General features: G+C 40.3%; 1 protein-coding gene across 2 annotated transcripts in view; it reads right to left on the reverse strand.

Annotated features, from left to right (window-relative positions):
• znf385d (zinc finger protein 385D) overlaps positions 1-20,032 on the reverse strand; it is an 87,271-nt gene that overhangs the window by 10,495 nt on the left and 56,744 nt on the right. The window contains exons 2-4 of one of the 2 annotated variants that reach the window (XM_039807058.1): positions 17,528-17,630; positions 15,605-15,773; positions 1,972-2,313 (exon numbers count right to left, since the gene is read on the reverse strand). In XM_039807058.1, the coding sequence (XP_039662992.1) occupies positions 1,972-2,313; positions 15,605-15,773; positions 17,528-17,575 (559 nt within the window). In that variant the 5' untranslated portion in view covers positions 17,576-17,630. The remainder of the gene's footprint in view (positions 1-1,971; positions 2,314-15,604; positions 15,774-17,527; positions 17,631-20,032) is intronic. The other variant, XM_039807057.1, reaches the window with a different exon arrangement.

Below are 20,032 nucleotides of genomic sequence, written 5' to 3' on the forward strand. Positions count from 1 at the left end.
GGGCTGTTTTACGGCAGGGTAAAGTGGTAAAGATATTCTAAATATAGCTTAAACAGATTTTTTTAGGTGGCTAAAATAAAAAGATTTTGGTGCTGTCCCTGTCCACAGCAGTACCCTTAGCCTATATTGCTTAGGTACATGTTGGTATTTCTGTCTGCTTCTCCTAACTACAAGCATTCTGACCACCATCTACTGTAGGTGATACACTAACTAAGTAGCTTATACAACCCCACTTCAAAAAATCCGAACTATCCCTTTAAAACAGCAGCAGCTTTCAGCACTCACACGCATTTTAATTCAATTCTGGGTCATGATGATAAATGGTGATAAAAGGAACAGGGTAGTCACAGTGCTAAACATAATAATGACAAGAAAGGTTTTTTTTCAACCTGTTGTGCAGTGAGCTAGCTTTTCCTCAGTTCTCAAAAAAAACGCTACAGTTTTTGGGAAATTCACTACATTTCAAACTAACGGAGTTTTTTTGTTGACGAAATTGCCCCTCCCCCTCCTGTCATATTTGAAACTGCTCTATTTTATATATACTTTAGCCATACTACATGCCTTACTTCCTTCACTTTCACAGCAGCTAAAAGAATATTGCTGAGACACTGAATGAAAAGATGTGCACATGCTGGTTATGAAAGCGTCACACGCTCTCTGTTGAACAAGCACGCCTTGGCCTGGCTTTCTGTAACTTTGAGGTCAATTGTGTAATCTAGTGTAGACTGCTTTGCTTCAGTCTGGAGAAAAGGTCAGTGTGTTTGTGTCTGCCATGCCCCTGTTGTTGTTTGATTTGTTCTTTTGTTCAAATGTTTAATAAAATGCTCACTCGCACATCGCTCCATAAAAGAAGTACGCTATGAGGCAAAAGCAATAAGACATTCCGGTGCATGAAGCGCAGATTGAAAACATAGACGACTCAGAGTACTGTCATACTCTGCGTGTTATGAATGGGGTATTAGGAATTAGTTTGACACAGTGTCTCAGAATACAATCTTTTTTTTCTAAAGCAAGGCTTGTCCCACAATACAGTACCTGATCACAGTTGAATAGAAGGAGTCTATGGAAATTACTGACAAACCCCCAAAATGTTTGAAAATGTGTTTTTTAGACTTGACAATTATTGTTGAAGACAGCCAATATAAATCAATAACGATGACAAAGAACACTTCAAGACTGAAACTGGGTCATTGTGTGGAAATCCACCACATAACAACCTTCTTCACAAAAAACATCGGCTGAACAATACAACACTGATGCTTGGGTGTTTTTTATGGAAATTGCATGACATAAAAAGGAAAAATCATTTACATTAGTAGCACATGTCTCCAGTAGTGGAATGTCACTTAGTACATTTACTCAAGTACTGTACTTAAGTACAAATGTTGAGGTACTTGTAATTTACTTGAGTCTTTTCTTTTCATGCCACTTTCTACTTCTACTCCGCTAGATTTCAGAGGGAAATATTGTACTTTTTTCTCCACTCCATTATTCTGACAGCTACTAGTTACTTTACTAATTAAGATTTATGCACACAAAACACATGTAGTTTATAAATGACGATGTTTTATTATAAATTAAACTACCCCACAATATACAGGCCTACAGGTCCAGCTGAAATGATTAGATGATTAAACACAGAATGGTTTTGATTGTTTTCAGTTTCATTTTTCATTTCAGTTTCAGTTTTTTAATCCTCCGTGTCCTCCTTGGTTACTAGCAACTGCGTGGAGGGGTGGTATGTGATCACGGGAGGCTTGTATCATGTGGACGCGCCGACAGTTTTGTTGTCATTACTTAGAATTCCTCCTGGGGGCGACAGAAACTACGCACTATAGCTTTAAGTAACATTTACAATGCAGGACTTTTGCTTGTAACAGAGTATTTTTACAGCGTAGTATTAGTACTTTTACTTAAGTAAAGGATCTTAATACTTCTTCCACCACGGCATGTATCTCACACGCCTCTTACCGCTGTTGTGAGCCTCCAGCTGCGACGCCGAGTTGACCGCCACTTTGCACAGCGAGCAGTACAGAAGACGCCGAGCTTTCTCCTCCTCTGTTTCCGCGTCTGTCTCCGCCTCAGGGTCGGCCTGAGGCTCCACGTCTGGTTCTGAGGGTGAGTCTAGAGCCGAGTCCCCTCCAGCAGCTGAGGTAGTCTCTGGGGCTGTGGCTGTGGCTGCAGTTGGGCTCGGGACTATCGCTAAGGCCGCAGGTGCCAGCTTTGGCGTCGTGAGGGTTGTTAAAGATGCCAAGGGTAGTGCCGGTCTGAGCCCAGGGGATAGCGGTAGGGGCACTGCTCCAGGAACGCCATCTGCACAGAGGAAATAGATCATTTGTTTTTGAATCATATGGCTTTCATTCATCATTTAGGGGCAAACATGTTTTATTCATGTAATGTTCAACAAACAGGTGGCTGAACTTGTTTAGTCAGTCTTTGAGATTTGGACATGGAAGACTAAACATACCAACAAAACAAAAATGCCAGATTATTACCATAGTTGAAAACCTGAGTGAGTAAAACGGGTTTCGTTAGGATTATGTGAGAGTTGGGTTAAAAGATAGATATTCTGTCAATTTGATTGGTGTCACACATTGGTGTGAGTTAAGATTTTAGTTTAAGACACTGCCCAAACCATGTTTAAAGAGTTTGTGAAGAGGACAAGAACATAGGACTGGGCGATAAAAACACAATAACAAAAGCAAATGAAGAAATTATCTTCACCACTTTGACAACACCTGTACAGCATTTAGAAACTATGCTGCAGAGTTAGAAACATGTCCTAATATAGAAGCGCTGCAAGATGCACAGAACACAACGGAATTGAATTACAAAACCACAAAAGTTTCCAGGGAACAAAGTGTAGGCGCTAACAGTCTCAAGCACCAGAAATTAGACCAGTCCGCTGGAAAACGCTGCAAGGCTCTTAGAGAAAGCCCCCTCAACAAAATGTAACAACATCTGCTTTTTCCAGCACATAATAGACACATAATAAATACAAGCTGCAGCCTTTTACATGGTGAAACACATGGTGAGGATATGCGAGGTCGGAAATTTGGATGTTTAACAGATACATAACTGATAATTCACTTCAGTGGCTAAAAACATTTTGGAATTTATATTGATTATATGCCAAAATGTAGACAAAAGTAGAAAATTAAAACTGTACATGTCTTTCTAAATGTATAAATTAGAATGAGGAACAGGTTTGTGTGCTAAAAACTAAATGACCCATTTATATTTCTAGAGGCAGGAAAATGAAGTCAAACTGGTATCAGACTCGACTTTCAGAGGCAAAAAGCCCTGATTTATATTCATGATAAAGTAGTAAATGGTATATAAGTGAGGAGTTATTCAGGCGATAATTGATTTATGCCATGGTATGTATGTACATATCAAACAAAATGCAATCTATATTATTGAAATAGACAGCTCTGCAAAAATAATAAGCCCTTTAATCCATGTGTTTGTGCATGAGATCACATTGACATGTTACACAAATAGCTGCTATGTTCTGAAAGAAATGTGGACAGCAGTGGATCAATATATTTGACTCATAAAACAACACCACATGGCAGTGTATGTAATACAGAGGACTTGCTGCCACACGTAAGACCTACGGAAATTTAATTTTGCCTTGGGAGCGCCACCTGATCGATGCCAATGCCTCTGAGTTGTCCGCACTAAAGCGTCACACAAAATGAAGATCAGCCAGCAGGAGAGCAATCAATAGTGAATTATGTCATGCTATTTTTGTGAGCCATTATATATGGTTCTCATTTTAGTTAAGAAATACATCAGATGTTTGGAGCAGCAGATCTGTTTCTGTCATGACCTGTGGTGAAAGAATGACAGACATCCTTTACATAAGAGGAATCAGCGAGAAGCCTTTGGTGAATGCTGTCTATTTACTCAAGCTGAGGTATTGAATGGCATTCAAGGACTGGAGCGTCTCACTCTGGATAAAAGCTTTCAGCTAAATGTTTGAAATGTTTGAAATGTACGCATTTTTCTTTTAGCATTTCGGTGTTTGTGAGCATCCAATCCATTAACCTTTGAAATGGATTTGAGGCACATTTATACTCCTAACACTCTTCTCTTACAGTTGACTGACGCCAAACTGTGAAATTTGCTGCGCTTTCATGAAACCCGCTGCCTTCTCTGAATGCAGATCTTTAAAGTAATGAACAGTAGCAGGTGGGAAATAAACATACAGGAAATAGGACGTTTGCATTATAATGAAGTGGAAAGCTGCAAGAGGGTTTGCTCTAGCAATATGTAAACAACAAAATCATAAAACACATGATGACAAATGCCTTAATATTATTATTATTATTATTACTTCCTGCTCTGAACCCGCAACAAAAATACAATCAACAGCCAAAACAGATACTACCCTATGACCTTACTTCTCACAAATGCACAGACTTTAACCATGACGCACAACATTTCTTTTTCAAATCTTCTGCTTTGTTAAGATACTCCATCCAACCGGGCCATCCATCCTTCCCCATAGGTACATCCTCCAGCTCTTCCTTGGAGATCTTGAGACGTTCCCAGGCCAGATGAGATATATAATCCCTCTAGTGGTCGTCCCCGGGGCCTCTTCCCACTCGGTCATGTCTGTCTGTCTCATGTCCGCAGGGAGGCATCCAGGAAGTCTGAACCATCTCACCTGACACCTTTCAGCGTGTGAGTGCAGCAGTTCTACCCCAAGCTCCTTCAGGATGTCTGAGCTCCTTAACTTATCTCTAACAGGGCTTTCACTGCAAAAGTGCAAGAGCAAGGCTATTATTTCCAACAGGCTCTGTCTCGGGCTTCTGCGCGAGTCAGAGCAGCACGCACTACAATGATTTTCCACCAGGTTATGTAACATTAAGTCAACTTAACACTATGACCTCCACAACACGTGTCCAGTGGGATTTAGGCATTGCCAGGCGACAATTCTACTGAAGAGAAGAATGGCGGAAAAGTTCATTCAGAGTTCTGTTAAACTCTACTCTCTCATTCTACTGGGACTTCAGCAAAAAATCTCTAGATGGCAGCAAACAAATTAGAGAGGAAGGGGATCCTGGTTATTAAAGTGACACTGTGATGCTCTTAATTCTAGACACTACCTCACGCAAACTATTTGTTCTTTTGCATTTGGTCTGAATGCACCATAAGGGGAGCCCATCCTCTCTTTGAAGGAAACTTATTATGGCTGCTTGTATCCACGATCCATTCTTTTGCTAATCACCCAAAGCTCATGATCAAAGCTGAGGGTTTTAACAACAACAGTGAAATCAATTTGACCAACAAAAAAAACCATGGTACTTGAACATCTTCACTCAGGGCAGTTATTATTTTTTTTATTAACTTTTATTTATTCAGGGGAAGGTTCACTGAGAGGCAACCTCTCTTTTGCAGGAACGCCCTGATCACATTCACACAGATATACATTCAGACCTGGAAGCTGCCCGGTACAACCACAGTCTGCTAGCCACTGAGCAAAGTTAAGATACTATTTTGAAAAGCCATGGACTGAAGTTGCTAATTTTTGGGATGCACAAAGTAAATTAGACCTTTATATTTGAAATAACGAACTGGATTACATGATGTGGAAAATGAAACTACATTCATCAGTTTGTCTTTTCATTCTGTAAGTGCTGCAGCAGTTCGTTTATTCAGACTGTCCCTAACGGGATCTGTCCATCCAGCAAGGACGTCTATAGATTGCTGTTGCCAGCAGAGGATTGAGCGCTGGTGATGCAACGTGGTGCAGCTATGACTAATTGACCTCTACTTGTATAGCTGTGTGTGTTTTCAGTAGACAATGCCTAAACTGATCTAAACAAGAACATTTGGCATGAAAAGGCCATTATTCCAGGCTGTTGCACTCAATACCCAGACTGGAACATTTATTTAAAGTCCCTGGATTCTGAAAAGGGGAAGCAGTGACTTCACTTATTAGTTGTGCATAATTTATGTTCTGTTTAATTTGAGTTGAGGCTGAACAAGCTACAGGCAATATCAAAACTGCGACGCTTATATATTTAACAAGATCACAGTATGAACACAAAAAAAGAAAACCTGAGTACTCATTCTCTCGCATACATTTGAACTTCAGCTAAAGCAATACACATTTTCAGGTTTCATGCTGACAACCATCAGTTTTGATCGAACCCTAATGGTTTAAAAGCCATCAACATAACTATACATTACCGTTTCACATCAAGCCCAAGCCATTACCACAAGAAAATAATGAATCTGCGAACTGTTTATGATGTGGCTGACCTTGTCACTCTTGATGAATAATGTTTATGCCAGGAGCATAACGCCAGCGACCTCTTTGCCTTCTGCAATTAGCAACCCCCCTACTCCCAGTCGGCTCCGGTGTGCCAGGCATCAAAACAACCTGAAATCACAGCGATTAACTCACTCAATCTCACCGTGCTCACCAGTGAGCAAAAAGCTGCCATCACACCTGCTTCTCTGGGCAGCTTCTCAATGGCACGGTCACCAGGCTGAGTGTGGTGCAAGTAAAGGTTTGGGGTTCATGTAAGGGCAGTAGGTTTTTGAATGTGAGTCGTCATTTATTGGCAGATGTTCTTACCGTGAGTGGGCTAAAATAAAGGCACCACCACAATAATCTTAAAGTGGTAATCCAAGATTTTTTGGTCATTGTCAGGGAGTATTTTCTGGTGGCATGTTGTCTTTGCTGTGATGTTGATTCTCCTGACCGTCACAGATTGCTTTTGTTTCTTTTTGTAGATGGCCCTCATTTCTCCTCTTTAATTTATTAAAAGCTGGAAAGTATAACCTGCATTATTTCTCCCCAAGAGAATGTTTCTCTGGCGAAGCATGACTCTACATTGACAAAGTGAACAGCAAACACCAGTTGGGGAACTTACATTGTTCAAGTGCTATTATTAAGGGATTATCCAACATTTTGGCAATCTCCTTGCTTGCTCTGATTGTGAAGTGTGAAGATCAATATCAATTTCATTTTTAGGAATTCAGTAGAGAGATGGCTCCATGATTTGGTTCTTACAAATCTTCTTATCTAATTTAGCACAAAGATTGGAATGAGAAGAAAACAGCCACCAAAAGTGGAAAAATATACCTTCCAACACTTAAGCGTGAATGTTCATTCTTCAACCTAGAAACAGTAGTTTGACATCCTCAGCGTAATCTTATCTCTGGCTCGACACTTAACGCACTGACATTTTATTTGATCAATCTTCCTATCTAACTCTCAGCAATAATATCAATAATAATGTATCTTCAGAAATGTCAAACTATTCCTTTGAATGGCGTGCAAAGACAGCTTTGGAGTAGTTTTTTTAACCACGGTTGGGTATCGCTTGAGTTTTTTTTCCAATACTGGTGCTAAAACGATTTAAAACAGTCCAGTGCGTAAACGGTGCCTGACTGATACTTTAAAAAGAAAGAAGAGCACAAAACGACAGTTGGCGACATTAAGGCTAAGACCATATGGTCTAAATTAAATAAAGTATAACAATAACTTATTTCACTAGTTGCTGTTATACAACAAAAAAAAGAACCACTAGATGGCAGAAGGCTACTTTACAACAACAGGTTGAGTTTCTCAAGGTGCACTTGAATGCAACATTAAGTCCCATTGGTGTTGTTTTTCCTACAACAACAAGTGGCCAGTGTGTCTCACAATGTGCAGCTAGCCTACACTGTGTCTTTAGCTGCAGACTGTTGTACGTCCCTGTGTTGGAATCCTTTCGAGTGAAATACAGCCACACATTAGACTGTTTACCTCTCAGCATTTTAACCGTGTTCAGGCCAGCTAACCTAGCCTAGCTAACAGCAGGCAAACGTTACCTGCTGCCAAGTGTAATTTTAACTAGCATCACATGCAGTGATGCTTCTGTTGCCTGTAACATCCGTTGCGAAGCACCAGAGTGTAACAAAAATGAGGCACCGAAATCTGTGTTTCGGTACCCAACCCTATTTTTGACACATCAAAGGTGGACATTTTCTTGTTGCTAAGCTAGGCATAACATGTCAACAAATCTACCCCTGAAATGAATGTACTGAGATAAAATAGACGCCGAGTGACTTGTCTAAAAGTCCCTTTTTGTGCACGCATATTTTCCAACATGGCAGAGTACTTCTTTAATTTTACTGACAGTAAGGACAACACAAGTCAGAGCTGATAGCTTTTTAATCTCTGTATGATAGAGTGAAGAATTATTATTCAACACGAACGAAAAAGGTTCTGTCTTTATCTGCCTACTTATTACAAAGCCTGGTTGGTGAGGCCATCCCATGTTTAGATATGCATGTCTTTGCCCTTGTGTTGGGGTGAACCCATCTACCACAATGTCATTAAAGAGCCATTTGCTGTTGGAAGGGCAGGTGATTAAAGATGTACTTTGGCTGCCCCAGGACGCCGTGCACTCTGGGTAGCCTCCAGTAATCCATATCACCAGCCAGTGTGACCTAACTGGCTCTTGCGAGGCCCAGTTAAGAACTCAATCCCCTCTAAATAATGGAGGTAATGACTGTGATCAATCTAAAGTTGGTATGGGAGAGCGGGGCCAGACAGCAAAGAAAGAAAGAGATAGAGAGGCCAGGTAAAAGAAAGGATAAGAAGCAAGAACAAAGGAGGGTAGATTTGGAAGACAGAGAAAGATGGAGCTGAAAAATGAAAAGTTAGATGAATAACATTGAAAATCGGCAGATGCGACAAAAATACAGAAAATGGGAGGTTTCAGAGTAGAAAAGTAGATAGAAGATGGCAAACAAAATCAAGAAAAAGGCAGACCAGGACAGGGGCTGCGACCCTTGGAGACCGGACAACGCCTCTTTTCTTTCCTCCATTTGTACCTCAGCCTCTCCCAACTTTCCCCTGAGATCTGCTTTGGTGATAGACGAGAAACGCCGCTCTAAAATCCTTCCACTCTACTTAGGCTTTCAGGCAATCACAGGACTCCCCAGAGATCTGATTACCTTTCTCAATGCAGCTGGATTAAGCTCTTTAATTAAAATGATTGGGCCTTATTATATGCTGTCACAATTTAAAGGATAGAAATCCCTCATGGCTCTTGAGTTCTGTCAAATTTCATTTGACATCTATGATTTTTTTTTTTTTCCTCCCCTGTCAGTATTCAAAGTAAGTAAATGAGAAAAGTGCCACGGTTTAATATTCACAGAACAAAAGATTGATAAGGTCAAAAATTTGCATTCACAAATAAGTGTGCATTGACGCTTGCAGTCATCGTTTTCGTTGAAGGGGGGGAAGCTGACATTATCTCAGACATGTAACAGCGGCAGGAGTCACTGAATTGAATTCACACTGATTTATCTCTTTCCAATTTCATCCATAGCAAATGATCCGCACCTAATTTCTGTTGGGAAGTTTTTGCGGTTACACATCGCCATCCAAAAATCCCCACAAATGAGAACATTTGCAGCCCTGCACAGGTATGGAGCCAATCTAATCACACACTCATCAGGTTTGCTGCTGTCTATGTCTGTAAGCGCTTTTTACAACCCAGCGCGCATCTACTGAGACTTAGACACAAAGGGTGTTTTTTTTGAGTGGAGGAGGGTGGGGTGGGGAGGGTGGCGGAGGGCGCCGGCAGCCGATGGGGACCTGAGGAAGAAGACTGTGGAGGGAAAAAGCCTTAGCTAGCCTCCTGCCTCCCTGCAGCCCCCGCTCCATTGTACAGCTGCTGTCAGTGCTGGCATGGCTCCCCTGACAATCTGCTCTTTAATAGCTAATATCAGGGTACATTTCCTCAGGCACTGGACTGGAACTGAGAGATGGCGGGCTGTGCTGTGGGCATTTCTCTCTCTCCCTCTTTGCCTTACTCGCTCTATCTCTACTCTCTCTGGCGCTGGCGTAAGGAGGACACACACACATACATACACACACACATACACACACACAAACTTGACAGGCAGCCGCTGAGTCACCCGACTAATCTATACTATCTCGCTGTGTCCAGCTGTCCATCCATCTCAGAACACACACAAGTTAAACGCTGAAGTAAAGAACGCGGATGCTCGGTGCATTTTATTAAATCTATTCTGTGATTACACGCCTTCACTCAGACTCATTATTCCTCTGTGATGCACTTATGTTTTTTGTACATCGACTTCTTAAACCGCCCTGAGGAGATGGACTTGAAATCTAAATCAACAGTTTCGTTCACAGTGAATTTCTTCCATTATAGTGTGTAAGAAGTTTTCTGTGTTTCAGTATTTCACCCAAACAGTTTGTATTTTTTGCTTGCAACTTTAGAGACTTTCCTGGGTAATATACATTTCACAGTAAATTTCACAAGGTCACTGGATGCAGCCTGACATGTTGTCTTTGGAAGTCTCCACTTTGGTGGCCAAAACTGTTTGTCTTTGGTACAACTGAAGAACTGACTTTTTAAATTCATCAAGTAAAACTAAACAGTTGTTGATTAAACTTAATATCTTAGTTCATTGAAGTTAACTGAGTCAGTTTCACATTTTCAAAATTAGTGAGACGACTATGAATGAATCAGTTCAGTTGACTCACATTTTTAAGGGAGCAGAAAAACTTTCATTTTTTCAATTTCATGTTTTACAGTGTATTAAAATAATATAACAGCTGCCACAACAAATAAATACTCACTAATAATGAAGTAATTAGACCTCTGGTTACAAAACAGATCCTGAATGACACCATCAGGTGTATTTCTGAAACAAAAAACAAGCAAGCACCTTTCATTTTTCCCGGCATGGATATGTGCTTTGGAATTATATTATTACAGACCATATATGTTGTTCACTGGTCATTTTGAAGCAAAACAAACCCATTGAAAGCCCACTCTGCAAAAGCAAACAGAGCTCCCCCTCCCTGTTGTTTCTGTCGTCTCCCACTACGGCCATTACTCTTCCCTGAACTCTGCTTTTCATTAGAGTGAGTTTGGTGCCACTGATATACCGTCAAACTCTTCAGCCTTACAGATAATGCAGCATTTACCCGCCTCGACAATTAATTCTTCTGACATCGGAGCACATTAATATTCATTACCCAGTGCCACTCGTGACAAACCGCCCCCCACCCACACACACACACACACACACTGAAGATGTGATAGTGAGATGGTGCAGAAATGTGCTGTGGGTTTTTTAAAGAGCACTGAAATGATGGATAGCCATCTGTCTGTTTGGTTCTGAAGGCTTGTTGTTTAAGGTCTCTCGATGTCACTGCCTGTGTATAATGTGTTTACAATTGTGGATGTTCTGTAAGTGTGTTTAATGTCAGGGCTATGTAGTCCATTGCAGATGGGTATCTCAGTGCAGATACAATGGGAGGAAGTTTTTGTGTGAATCCCATCTTTACTGTTTAGTTGTGGTGTGCAATATTTGGTATCGATCCGATACCAAGTAAATACAAGGCCAGCATCGCCGATACCGATACAGATGCTTTTTAATAATTAAGGTGGATGCGTCATCAAATTGCTAAATCTGAATTAATTTTTATGACGTGTTTTTGTGATTTTACCTTTGGATTATTAATTACTTAAAACTAGAGATGGCCCGATACCATTTTTTGCTTACCGATTCCGATACCTGAACCTGCGTATCGGCCGATACCGAGAACCAATCCAATACCAGTGTGTCATATATTTTATTATGTTTTAACAACTGTATACTACTATCCCTGTATGGATGTGATATGATTTCCATCTTTGTTGTCTGTCTGGCTCAGGTTAAACTCTTTGTGAAACATGAACAAATACAAACAATGAATGCCAGAACTTTCTTTTATTCTCCAGTTTGCGGAAAAAGAGCATAAATAAACTACTTTAACGTAGATTTTCTTTAGGGCTTTATTACGTGGTATCGGATCGGTGCATGAACCCTACCGATACCAGCGTTTTAGGCAGTATCGGAGCCAATAACGATACTGGTATCGGTATCGGACCATCTCTACTTAAAACCCAGGACAGAATTTTGATATGCTTGTATAAATTTGTTGTGTTACCACTTTATCATACAGCCTTTTTACAAATTATACAGCTTGCCGTTGTTTCATTTTTGGCCTCAAAATATAGCCACACAGCACTCCTATTCCTCTGCTCTCTGCTCCGTCTCTGTCCTGCTTGTGTGTGTGTGCTGCTGGCCGCCGCTAAGTGACGTGACGGTACAACATCAAATCACAAGAGACAGACAGCCAGGTTGCCTTTTTGATGAAACCGCTGGCGAGAAACTGATACTAAAGTATCAATCTCATTACACTGGTATTGATCAATATCGATAGCAAAGTTGGTATCGATATTATCGATATTTAGATCGATCTGCCCACCACTACTGTTTAGTAGGCTACTCAGAAGGATTATGTATAAAGAAGACTACAAATACCAATGTTCACCCAATATGGATGCAAGCAGCAAAATTAGACAAAAGCTTAATTTGACCTTTTAAGTAGCTTTAATATATGAAAAAATCTGCTTTTTATTCTGCTCTTTGAAACTACTATAGTTTTTTACATGTTGTTATTTGGATAGTCACAGGGTGTACAAATAACAAGGTCACATGAGACACAGCTGTCTTCTAACCGTATACAAACTGGGAACTATATTCTCAGAAAAGCGAAGCACTGCTACTTCTGCTACTTGGGCGGAGTGATTTGCTAGCAGCACCTGAAGCCCTGTGGTGAGGAGCAGAGAGTTCGCCTGGAGTTCACTCAGAGTTGGAGTAATAGAGCCAACAATTACTAGATAGTAAAAGCATAGTGACCTTGTTATATGTACACCCTGTGACTATACAAATCACAACATGTAAACAGGAACATGTTGGCGTTATTTTGTCACTTATTCTGAGAAGTAGGCTAGTTGGAACCAGTTACCTCCAGGATCTGTGCTAGGCTTAGCTAGCGCTGTTGGCGTCAGACAGAGTTACAACACGCATGGAGATGAGAAGGATATGTATGGACTTGTCTAACTCTGAGGGATACGGTGAATAAGCTAAAGTCCCAATAAGTCGGCGTGTTCCTTTAAAGCCACTGGAAACCCAAATCCACAATAGCATTATAACTATGTAATTTATGATCTTATATACAAAATTTGTTCACATATGAACTCTGGACAATATCCCACGAATCAGGTGTCAGGATCATTGTCCAAAGTTTCCCTTTTACACATGTAGCCTACAACAGGAAATCCGTGTCCATGTGAGACACACTTTGACTTGATGGAAATACTTTGTTTGCTTTAGTCGAGGGGTGGCACATGGGTTGAGTGTGCAGGATGGAGGACATGACGCGGATTGCACCACAGTCATAGTCGGTTTGTAATTTGGTCATTAAAACCGAGTCACCATTCCTTGAATCTGTCTGAGGATTTTGCGTTGTCACATACAGCTCTGCCGGGTATTGTGTAGATAATTTTAGGTTTACAGTGTGTGTGTGTGTGTGTGTGTGTGTGTGTGTGTGTGTGTGTGTGTGTGTGTGTGTGTGTGTGTGTGAGTGAAAGGGGCATTGGATGCTCACGGTTCCCAAAGAACATGAACACCCCACAGTCCTTAATGTGGTATAAAAAGATGCATGAAGAAGAGTTAACAGTGAATACACTGTTTTAACAAAGAATTGAACAAAATGTGTTCCTTTTTAAAATGGCCAAGTTTTAAATTTAAACAGTTTTAAGTTATACTTTCATAAATGCACCAAAGATTTCACACGCACTCTTGCTTGAGACCTCCAAGATGGCAGGCAAAGGGTGCATTACTTCACCTAAAAGGTCTCTTACGGTAAATGTTGACAACTGCTGCTTGGCTTAGCTCAGGGGTTGCTGAAGTGCAAATTGCTCCACTTAACGGTTTGACGTTTGTATAGCAGCTTAGGAACTCTGTGGGATGTGAGACAGAATGCTACCAGGTGTAAAGTTACAATTTAAAGTACTTGCTAATGGTGTTTTCTCACTGACTTTTGAACTCAACAGAGGAACATTATTAATATGTGTAGCATTTATGAGCCAAAATCACCTGAACATTGTGTCTGAGACATGATATGAATACCAGGGCATCTCCACTGTTTAATGGTTATGTTTTCACCTCAAGCAACCTTTAAGCTTCAAGCATGAATAGGTCAGACTTGACAAATAGGTCATGGTGCACGATGAGCTCCAGAAATGTGCTCCTAATTTAAATACTTGTGGAACATTGGAAGAAGACATGGGCAGAGGTAAAATTAATCCCAGATCGTGACGGCTCAATGTGTTTCCAATCCCTTTAAAAAACTTCAATTGTTACAGTTAAAGGGGAAGACTTTCATTGGGCCAATTTCATGACATAATAACAGGAGGCTTAAAGGACATTACAGTGGAGGAGACGGAGAGAGCAGGGCTCCTCAGCCACCAATGACGTTATCCTCCACAGAACTAATATGAAGTAAAGCAGACAAAATAATTTAAAATAATCTGCATCTGGTTCCTGTCAGCTGCAGGAAGTTGCAGTTAGAGTTTGTTTACTTTTTCATTATGTTTTAAAGGAGTTCCACCGAGAATAGGAATGTTTTTTGGCAGACACCTGGCCGAGATAACCGGATTTATACAGCCACCTGGCTGCGACGTGATGAATATTTAGTTATACACAGTCAGCACACAACAATGTGCACCAGCAGAAATGTAATTAAAAATGGGATAATAGGACTAACAAAAAGTACAAATCCAATATATGGAGGCATGAGTTTTTGAGCACACGGTTATATAAGTTGCAACGTTTCCTAAAAATGCCAACAAATTGAAGAATTCAGTATGCTTTAAACTAACTAGTTCGTACACCATGTCTTCCAATTACATCTAAAAGTGTACCTGTTCTGAAAGCCTGCTGTCATAGCCTCCCCCCTGACTGCCACCCTGATCTCTCTCCAAGAACTCTGTGGTTTTTGCATGTCTTTGGAATGTCAACGCAATGAATTGTACAAACGGGGATCATGGCACACCCTCTGAAACACTCTGTCCTCAAACGCATAAGTAGTTGATTGAGAAATGAAAAAAGAGAGCATCTCTCTCAAGATCAAATCTCCAGCAACACTTAAAGAACAACTTTAACTTTGTTTCAGCTTGTGGTCTTCATCGGGGTTATTTTAATGCATTTTATGATGACCCTGATGAAGGCCACAAGACAATAAGTTGTTCTTTATACCACAATTGTTGCTGGAGTTTTTACCTCTTCATGAAAGTTACATCCCCTTTATTCGGCTGTTAGTGGGTTGAATAAGACATTTTAGTGGCATTCAGACTGAAAACATCCCTGCATTTCATTGCTGCATCGACAAAACAGTTTCATTCAAATGATTGAGTTTTTCCATACAGTGCTTTTGTTTGTCTGAACGCAGCCTTAGATGATCCGACAAGCATTTTGGTTGAAGCGTACCTCATTTTTCTCATTTCTGCCAGCCACTGGCAGACCAGCTAACACAGGGTTGATATAAGTCCATCCAACTCCTAAAGCGATTGCATTTTGTGTGCAGCAAATGTAAAATGCCAAAAAGTTTTTTTTTTTAGGTCCAACATTCATTCTCAACAGAAGGGCAGCAGCTACAAAAAGAAAACAACATAGAACGTGTTGGGGAATGTGCAGCAAAAAGAAAAAAAACACATACCTTTCCTGTCAGTGGCATTGGGGACCTGCAAGGTGTTGATGCCTTTGCCGATCTCCTGGTTGGTGGTTTCCTTGGTGACCACTGAGCCTTTGAGCTTACTCTTCGGAGCGTCCAGGGCTTTTAGTTTCTTGGCGTGTTTGGTCCCCTTATAGTGGGCCAAGGCCTGGCTCTGTGAGGAGAACAAATAACAAGCTCAATTTAACGCTGGGAAAGCAGCTAAACACAGAGCCAGGATGAAATGGAATATGAAAGCCAGAAGAACACAGTCAGACTCAATGAAGCACGCTAAACACAATTAGCGGGGGACAGTTGATAGGTCTTGCAGCCCAGCGTAACGTGTAAACATTTAAAGAAATACAATATTTTCGTACAAAATGATTAATACACACAGGTAACTGGTTTTCTAAGTAATAATAATTATTATTATTATTATAGCTGCTCCGCAGCGATGGTCGGCCCGAGCATTTTAAGGAGGAAAAGGAAAAAAGCGGTGAATGGAGAAGAGGAAGAGGAGAAAAATGGCAAATACATGAGCGTTCTGTCAGCAGAAGCACCATACATTTTGCACACTAAATCTACAGTGCTCTTCGAAAGTTGGGAATTTTTTCCATGAACATTAAAGATTTAAAGCTTTAGTGTGTAACGTTTTGATATTAATGAACGTCCGTTACATTCAAGCCATTGCCAAATGAGCTGCTACAAAGCTAATTAAGACTATCAGCTCCACACAACTCTCTCTGTATCTCGCAGTATGGCTATGTTCAGAAGATGGTGTCGTCCGGCGACTTTCCCCCGCCGAAGCTCGAGTGAAGATAATTACCTCTTCTGAAGAGTCCATCATGTTTTTTTAATCCTCTGTGTACTCCTTGGCTACTGACAACTGTGGGGAGGAAGGGTGGGGGCGACAGTGTTGTTGTCATTGCATAGAATGGGGGGCGACAGAAACTACGCACTATAGCTTTAATTTGGAAACATTTCCAGGATTTGTTTACACTACTGTATGCAGTAAAATGTTTTAATGCACTGTGGGCTCAATTTTTGATAAAACATCTGAATACAATTTTTGTGGAGAACAGTCTTGAGATGAAGTTCCCATAATTTGGTGTCAGTTAAAACAAAAATGTGGGAGGCGAGAGATTTAATAAGTTTTGCAGTTTTTGCAAAAGGTAGAGTGATGGACTTCCAAATTGCTAGTGGGTAAATGCAGAGTACAGTTTATTCTCTATTGGGGCTACAGTTTGACGTAAGCTGCGAGGTTGTAGCATGTACGGTTAATTTGTTATGAATTTATAAAGTTTAGAATTTTAAATGGCTGTTGTAGCTCCACCATCAATTAGCACACAAATTGCAGTAATAAAGTTTGGCGGGACTTGTGTGCAAAGTTTGGTGTGTTTTCATGCATGGGAACATGGATTTCTAAGGAAGAAGAAGAAGAAGAAGAAGAAGAAGAAGAAGAAGAAGAAGAAGAAGAAGAAGAAGTAGAAGAAGAAGAAGAAAAAGAAGAAGAATACTGGCAAAAACCATAGGGTCAACTCATCTTGGCCCCTAATAAATAATACATTTTATTTATACCGCTCTTTTTACGACACTCAGACACTTTAGAAAATAGTTAATAAAAAAAAAATAATAATTCAAATATTAAAATCAGTTCTAAAAAGGTGAGTTTTGACTCTGCCTCCCCAGGTCTGGTGTCCGACCCTGAGAAGTGGAGATGGAGACAGGTGGTTTGCCTCAGAGGAGCTGGTTATGGAGGGCTTTGTAAGGGAGAAGAAGGACTTTGAATTGTATCTGTTGTTGGACAGGGAGCGAGTGGAGGTTCTGGAGGACAGGAGTGACGTGATCATGAGAGTGAGAATTGGTGAGCAGAAAAGCAGCAGTGTTCTGGATGTACTCAAGTTAATTTAGGACTTTTGGATGGTGTACCGTAAAGAATGGTGTTGCAGTGGTCAATTCTGGATGTGATGAAGGCATGGGTCAAGGTTTCGGCAGCAGAGAAAGAGAGTGATGGTCGAAGACGAGCGATGTTCTTTAGGTGAAAAAAAAGGCAGTCTTGGTGATTTGATCGACATGGTGTTCAGGTTAGATTTTTATTTATTTCACCCAAATAGCTATATATTAGTAAATGCAGCATTTTGGAATTAAAATAATTAAGTACAATTCAACGAGCTGCTTTAGAATGCATTGATCTCAAATACATATTTTCTTATATATTTCTTTGCAAAAGCTGTCCCTTATATAATTAATTTTCCTTGTTTCCTGCACTTCAATAGCTGTTGAGATTTCAATTGTGTATGGCTATTCACAATATAAAAGGGGTGGTAATGAAATGACCATTCAGTGTTAATATGAAGCTAATTTCTTTATTAATAACAATAACACCTGGAAGTCAATGATTGAAAAATTAGTTTGACCCACGATGCATCATGTACGGAGTGGCTGTTTGCTTTAAAGTCCAAACACATGGCACTACTAAGATTCACCTTCACAAAATATTCACCCTGGCACACAGAAGTGGGACATATGCAAAGACTTTGAGCTGTCCTTGTTTACCTCTGCACACATCCCTGCATACTTTGCCTGTGGCAGGAAGGTGGTATCAGGAGAGATGCAATTGCCTCTTGGAATAAATAAGTGCACCAACCACGCATCCCCAGAAGACATTTGTAAGCATCTTTATTCATGGACACAGTGGGGACATTCACTAAAGACAGCTGGGAAAAAAGAGAACATTCCAGGTAGTTCTCAGCATTACCATATGAGTAAAACATTGTCCCTGTTTCCTTTAGTTCCTATTCAGAAATTAGCATCAATTGTTTCAGCCAGTGTATGGAAAAATATAGAAATACCACAGTTGAAAAATTCTCCATTACAAGTAAAGGCCCTGAATTCAAAATGTAACTAAAGTAAAGTACAGAAGTGTATTTAAAGTATCTAAAGTAAAAGTACTCATTATGCAGAAGGGCTCCTTTTAAAGTGTAATATTTTAGAATATCATATTGTGTATATTATATTGTGTTTTTAGCCAATTTTAGTCTTGTGCACTACTGGGTAGATTAGTACTGCATCATATCATATAAGAATATCATGTGTTTTTTAATGTAAAAAATAACCAGCAAATATAAGATAAATCAACACATTCTCGCTCCCGTTGCGTAAAATAAGGACACTTGGTCATGTGCCTTTGGCGTTTGTTATTGCCGCTGTCACCTAAATTGGCCAAGACAAGTGAAGAGGTTTTTAAAAATGAGGCAAAGTTCAATCATTTTGTTGGCAAAGGTTGTGAAATTGCTGAGGTGCCTTAAACGTTTTCCTTTCATTCCAGAAACCATTTTTGGGTGAGGCATCACTTTTTCAAACTGAGTGCACATCTTATTCTGGCACGAAACGATTCATTTTAACCCACATTCGTCACTCTTCAGGTACCAAAGACACAAGTTTTTATTTAATTTTGTCATGAGACTCAGGTGATATGGATGGGTGTTTAATGCGACTACGCCAATAATTCGTCTTTCATTAGAGCAATGAAGTGGAAGAATTGCCTGAATTCCAAGTCTGACACATGCGTGATTAAAACTGGGGGGGGGGGAATCATTTGTTTTCCCTCTCGGTGCTCTGTGACAGGGGGAAAATCATAGTCGGAGGGGTTGTTCTAGGATTGAGGATAGAGAGGCTGTCTGGAAACCAAAAGGGCACTGTTTAAATCCCCAGGTATCCATCAACAGACATGCGCCCATTAGCTGTTTTGGCGCTGTAAGTCAACCTGAATGTGAGTGTTGGCTAAAATGTAGATCGTGCTTAGTCCTTCCTTTAAAGGCACCGAAAACAAATTTGCTTAACCAGCTTCTTACTATGAACGATAGGGTCCAATCCGAACACAAACTGTTCTGCGAAACATAAAATTGTGTCCTGAGTTTTGAGTGAAATTTGAGTTTTTAACTAATAATAAATAATACCTTTCCTTTATTGTTTTTTTTTAATTTAATCCACAATATTTACTGTTATAGAGAAATACTTGCGACTCGCAAAAAATATTCCCCAAAATTATGTATATGCCTATTTTTTTAAAATAAGTGATGTAGTACAACCAGCCTGTGATTGACCTAGATTCAGGGTGTTTGCCAAGGGGTGTAGCCAGTAGTATCATAAGAATGGAAGGACAGTGTCTTAACGGGCAATAGAGAATGTAAATTTAAAAACTTTGTGATGCAGATGTTTGTGGTTTCCTACTTGGAGGTCCTCCTCCTTGTTACCACATCACTGCTGCACACATGCAAAAACTTACCCGCCCATCCACATTCCTGTGGATAACTTAACCCCCCAGTCAACGATCCCAACTCACAACAAAGAACCAGTGATCATTGTTTTAAACCAAAACACCCGGTGTGGGAGCCTCAGTGTCAGTGGGGGAGGGGGATCAGGTAACATGGG

The sequence above is a fragment of the Perca fluviatilis genome, chromosome 7 (assembly GCF_010015445.1).
Source record: "Perca fluviatilis chromosome 7, GENO_Pfluv_1.0, whole genome shotgun sequence".
Lineage (NCBI taxonomy): Eukaryota > Metazoa > Chordata > Actinopteri > Perciformes > Percidae > Perca > Perca fluviatilis.